Source organism: Octopus bimaculoides, chromosome 15 (assembly GCF_001194135.2).
Source record: "Octopus bimaculoides isolate UCB-OBI-ISO-001 chromosome 15, ASM119413v2, whole genome shotgun sequence".
In the NCBI taxonomy this organism is placed as follows: Eukaryota; Metazoa; Mollusca; class Cephalopoda; order Octopoda; family Octopodidae; genus Octopus; species Octopus bimaculoides.
This window is the reverse complement of record NC_068995.1, coordinates 32,721,351-32,727,133: the sequence shown is the minus strand read 5'-3', so window position 1 is coordinate 32,727,133 and position 5,783 is coordinate 32,721,351. Positions and strand designations below refer to the sequence as shown.

Here is a 5,783-nt window from a genome sequence, read left to right as displayed (position 1 = left end):
CAAACTTGTAATTCGTTGGCAAAAATGTGTTGATTATACTTTGATGAATAAAATTTCTGCATTGTTGAAATATATTGTAATGAATTTCATATTTCAAAACGTTGCTTACTTTTTACTCAGCCTGATACCTAAGTGAACTGAAAATACATTTATTATTCGTGATGTTCGGATTGATGGAGTGACTAGAAAAATGCCTTGTTGTATTTAATCAAATACCTTTACATTCTTATTTGAACTTCCACTAATATCAACTTTGTCTTTCATCCATTTGGGGTTGTAAGGAATCTGAATCCAAAAATTGTTCTCTTCAACTTTATACATTTTTCTGCTTTTTTAACCTTTCATTAAAATTTTAGGGTGGATAAATATAAGTACCATTTTTTTTCTTGGTGCAAATATTCAGCTTAGAAGTAAAGTAATAGAGTGTGATAATGATATTTTCTCCTTTATTAGTAATGTTACTTATTAGATTAGTGGATTGGCAGTCTTTGTCCTATTCTCTAATATCTTTTAGGGGTTAATAAAATAAAGTACCACCCCAGTATTGGGTCAGACCAACCTTTTCCTTAAACTTGTTACTAGCAATTACATTGTGTAACAAAATTTTTATTGTTTTTTTCCATTGGTCAGTAAGTATTATTTCCTATTTGCTTCTATCTAGAAATGATTACCTACTATTCCTTTCAAATTTTGCTTTTGTGAGCTGGACATCAATGTTTTGAAACTGCCCTATTTTCCATTACATTTCAGACAGATTCAGCACTGAGTTGCTGAAGCAGAAATATCATTATAGCAAATATTCTGCTCAATACCATAGATTTGCTTGTCAGTTTATTGACCTTGACCACTTGAGCATGTCCCTTAATGGTTGACATTATGTGCATCTCTTATGATGAGCAGTAGTGAGGGAGCATCATAGCCATGTGTTGAGAGGGATTCTTTGGGGTTTGGTATAAATGTAACAAAAGCAAAGTTTGAAGGAAATATTAACTATTTTTCATACTTTCTAGGGGTAGGCAAATAGGAAATAACAGTTGCTACCTAAGGACAAAAATTGTGTTACACAATTTTGCTTTTGACTCAAACTTAAAATTTGCTATTGATTTGAACTTAATTTTTTTTTTTTAAATTCATCTTTTGTTTTTTTCTTTAAAACAGTAAATATATCTTACCTGACTCTGTAAGAATTGAAATCACAAACATACCAAAATCTTTAGATGTAGTTGGTTTTCTCCGTCCCGACAAAGCTACAGTTGTTGTCATTGTCAATCGGTAATTCTAAGATTTACTTTTATTTCTTTATTATTATTAATTTACTAATACCTTTTTGACAAGCACATACACAAACCATTTCTTCAATAAATAATACTTAACCCTTTCATTACCAACCCAGCTGAAACTAGCTCTGAGTACAAATGTCTTGTTTTCAAAATCTTCCACCAAACCTTAGTCACAATTTATGTTCCTAACACTAGCTGAATGATAACTAAGTTATCTTACTAACTTCTTTGTTATATTTAAAGTAATTGAAAGAAACACAGAGCATCTCAAAATGAATACACTAACAAAAGGGTTAATACATAGAGACTTTAGGTGTCTTCTACTATATAGCTCCTGACCAACAAATGCTTCGTAGGTGGATTTGAGAGGAAGAAACTGCAAGAAACCCATTGTTGGACATAAAAATTGATATTTAGTGGGGGTGTGTGGCTTGGTGGCATGTTGTGTCCTTGAACAAGACACCTTATTTCACGTTGCTCCAGTCCACTCAGCTGGCAAAAATGAGTAGTACCTGTGTTTCAAATGGCCAGCCTTGCCACATTCTGTGTCATGCTAAATTTCCCCAAGAACTACATTAAGGGTATGCATGTCTGTGGAGTACTCAGCCACTTGCATGTTAATTTCATGAGTAGGCTGTTCTGTTGATTGGATCACTTGGAGCCCTCATCATCATAACTAACAGAGTGTTGGGTTTTTTTTTTTAATGTTGTTCCATGCTTGTTACTGCATGAACAAAATGGTATTGATGTTGATATTGACTGGTCACTTTACTTTTAAACACTTTTTGAATAAAATATTCCTTATTTGAAAAACAGTAAGGGTTGACAACATCCAATTGTAAAACCCTGTCTCAAGTTACTCATTGCCCATCCTATGCTAACTTGAAAAAAAAAATGGATATTAACTCTTTTGTTACCATATTTCTGTTGGACTACGTTGCATTTCTTTCAATTAATTTTGCAAATAATAAAGAATTTGGTAAAATATCTTGGTCATTACTAAGCTGCTAATTGGAACACAAATTAACAGAATTTAAATGGGAAATTTCAATTTAGATCACTTTATATGGAAAGTTTATATTATAGAAGCAGAGGTGGTCTTGTGTGGATTGGTGTCAAAAGATTTAAATGAACAAAGGAATAAGCCCAGTTCCTGCATCAGCTAGAGATGAATATCTACCTCAGCTACTTCATACTGATTATGCTAATTATTATCCTAATATCTTGCTTAATAACTGCTTTACTATGACACAAGCGTGGAGGCACAATGGCCCAGTGGTTAGAGCAGCGGACTCGCGGTCATAGGATCGTGGTTTCGATTCCCAGACCGGGTGTTGTGAGTGCTTATTGAGCGAAAACACCTAAAGCTCTACGAGGCTCCGGCAGGGGATGGTGGTAAACCCTGCTGTACTCTTTCACCACAACTTTCTCTCACTCTTTCTTCCTGTTTCTGTTGTGCCTGTAATTCAAAGGGTCAGCCTTGTCACACTGTGTCATGCTGAATATCCCCGAGAACTACTTTAAGAGTACACGTGTCTGTGGAGTGCTCAGCCACTTGCACGTTAATTTCACGAGCAGGCTGTTCCGTCGTAAGCGACGGAGTGCCAACAACAACAATATGACACAAGTTTCAGATTAAGTATGTTGCCCATGAACAGTGCAACACCACAAAGACAAGATGAGTTGTGTTTATTGCTTGAGAAGCTATGCATAACATCAACCATTGAGAGACTCTACGAAATTACTTGATAGAAATAGCCAAATTTCCCTCAAATCTTAAAAATGGAAAGACAGATAGGATGATCACAGCTGCATGCCTTAGCCCAAAGCTAAGTGACATGCCCGCGGCATGTCTAAGGACTTTCGAGCGAGATCGTTGCCAGTGCCCTTGGACTGGCTCTTGTGCGGGTGGCACATAAAATACACCATTTTGAGCGTGGCCGTTGCCAGTATTGCCTGACTGGCCTTTGTAGGATTTTTGAGCGAGATCGTTGCCAGTGCCCCTGGACTGGCTCTTGTGTGGGTGGCACATAAAACACACCATTTTGAGCGTGGCCGTTGCCAGTACCGCCTGACTGGCCTTCGTAAGATTTTTGAGTGAGATCGTTGCCAGTGCTCCTGTGCAGGTGGCACATAAAATACACCATCTTGAGCGTGGCCGTTGCCAGTACCGCCTGACTGGCCTTCGTGCGGGTGACACGTAAAAGCACCCACTACACTCTCTGAGTGGTTTGCCTTAGGATGGGCATCCAGCTGTAGAAACTCTGCCAAATCAAATTGGAGCCTGGTGTTGCCATCCGGTTTCACCAGTCCTCAGTCAAATCGTCCAACCCATGCTAGCATGGAAAACGGACGTTAAATGACGATGATGATATATATATATATATATATATATATACACTTTTACTTGTTTGTCATTTGACTGCGGCCATGCTGGAGCACTGCCTTGAGTTTTAGTCGAACAAATCGACCCCAGGACATTTTTTAAAGCCTAGTACTTATTCTATCAGTCTTTTTTGCCAAACCACTAAGTTACAGAGATACAAACACACACACACACATATATATATACGATGGGCTTCTTTTAGTTTCCATCTACCAAATGCACTAACAAGGCTTTGGTCAGCCCAAGGCTATAGTGGAAAGCAATCTTATCACACAGCCATGCCTGTGCCTATATATTTATACACACACAACAGGCTTTCAGACCAAATTCCATGCACATATCATCTGACACAGCATATCTAGTATGTTGGTGCAGTGGGTTGTACCCAAGAATCCAATGTACATACACTGCTTTGGCTTTCTCTACCAGCAAGTCTCTTTACTATGAGGCATGTTTTTTGTTTTGTCTTAGATGATACATCCATCGTCTTGGATGTTGTTGACATGTTGCAATACTAAAATTTTTGGCCATTCTACAGGAAGCAACACATTTTCAGTTGAGTGAACTGGAGCAATATTAAATGAAATACCTTGCTGAAGAACACAACGTACTACCTATGCTAGGAATCGAGCCCAAAACTATGCAATCATGGGTCCAAAAGTCTTGCTCCACTTACCAAATGCCTGCTAGTCTTCACAATACAGATTACAGGCTTCAGTACCTAAATCTCATGATACTGGTTGCAATTAGAACATTCACTGACTAATTAACAATATACTAAATGGACACATACACCTTGGAAGCGTTTATGAAGGGGTGCTGAAAAGTTCCTGGCTTTAAGGGTATTACAGGAGGCTTGGTTGGTGGCCCAACTTTCTGAGTTCTTTTACAGAGCTTAGAAAAACTGCAATAAGTATATGAATCTGAGATGGGAATATGTTGAATAAAATCATAACCGATCCGCTTTTACCCAAAGCCAGGAACTTTTCAGCACCCCTGCCCCTGTATGTTATATAACGAATATCTATGGGTTCTGCTTATTTAAACATCCTGTAATATCAATATTTCATTTTTCTTCTTCAGACAAGATAAAAGTGTTAAATATACAATACGTGACCCACATCTAGGACAAATTGTAGGTAATGCTGATCAACATTCAATCCAGACATTAATTTGGTGGAACAAATGATGTAAGTATATTGAAAAATCTGATCTCACCAGCAACCTTATTGCCTCTCTCCACAAACATCTTTAGATCATAAATTGAGGGAATCACTATATACCTGAAGGATAAGACATATCTCCCATCTCTTAAAAAAAATTTAAAAAAGATCCATTTGGACAGTCTTGGATATATGAAAACAGATGGAATTCTGATGACTGGAATATCATGCTGTTGTTGAATAACTTCAACCAATCTTAAAATTCTTGTTGATTCATCTATATCTGAAATAAATCAGTCTAATCCATTCTAAATACCAGACTAATACTTCTACCTACTTTCTAAGGTCAATAATGGCTTACTGCATAATGATGGACGTCACACAGAAACAATGAAGCAGAAAATATATTTCATGTTTAACTATTTCACTCAATTATGTGACATAATTAGTTTCATCATCATTAAAGCAGGTATGTAAATATCCATCAATTTACACTCTAGCTTGTATCTCAAGATATATATATCCCAATCCTTTTCTGTTGTAAACATTATAAAGGAAATTTAGATGGATAAATCAAGAAATATAGATTGTTAATATACCTTTATAGTGAGAGACTTAGGACAACTTTAGATACATAAAGGTATAAAAAGTAATAGCAAACTACTTAAGACAATTTTAGTTTCCAAATTTTATTTGAGAAATATATAAAAAAAAAAAAAGAAAGATGTTCCACACTATTTAGTACAGGCTATTAAGAGTTGAAGAAAGTTCTATGTAAATAAAATGTTAGCATTCTGGTGAAATATTGCTTAACATTATTGTTGCTGCCTTCAGTTTGAGAGGGGCTCTTAAAAGATAACATTCTTTACCACATATTTCTTATGGAATACTAACATTTTAGAAAATCTGAACAAAAACTAACAATTATAGTGGTTTGATAGGAGGAGAGCAAGA

At 36.2% G+C, this 5,783-nt stretch overlaps 1 protein-coding gene across 3 annotated transcripts in view; it reads left to right on the top strand.

The window, feature by feature from the left end:
- The window catches only part of LOC106878218 (lysosomal acid glucosylceramidase), a 73,396-nt gene extending 67,619 nt beyond the window's left edge, over positions 1–5,777 (top strand). For 2 of the 3 annotated variants that reach the window (XM_014927367.2, XM_052973233.1), the window contains 2 exons: positions 1,159–1,272; positions 4,750–5,106. In XM_014927367.2, the coding sequence (XP_014782853.1) occupies positions 1,159–1,272; positions 4,750–4,855 (220 nt within the window). In that variant the 3' untranslated portion in view covers positions 4,856–5,106. Of the gene's footprint in view, positions 1–1,158; positions 1,273–4,749; positions 5,107–5,174 lie in introns of those variants that run through there. The other variant, XM_014927369.2, reaches the window with a different exon arrangement.
- The last annotated feature ends 6 nt before the right edge of the window (positions 5,778–5,783 follow it).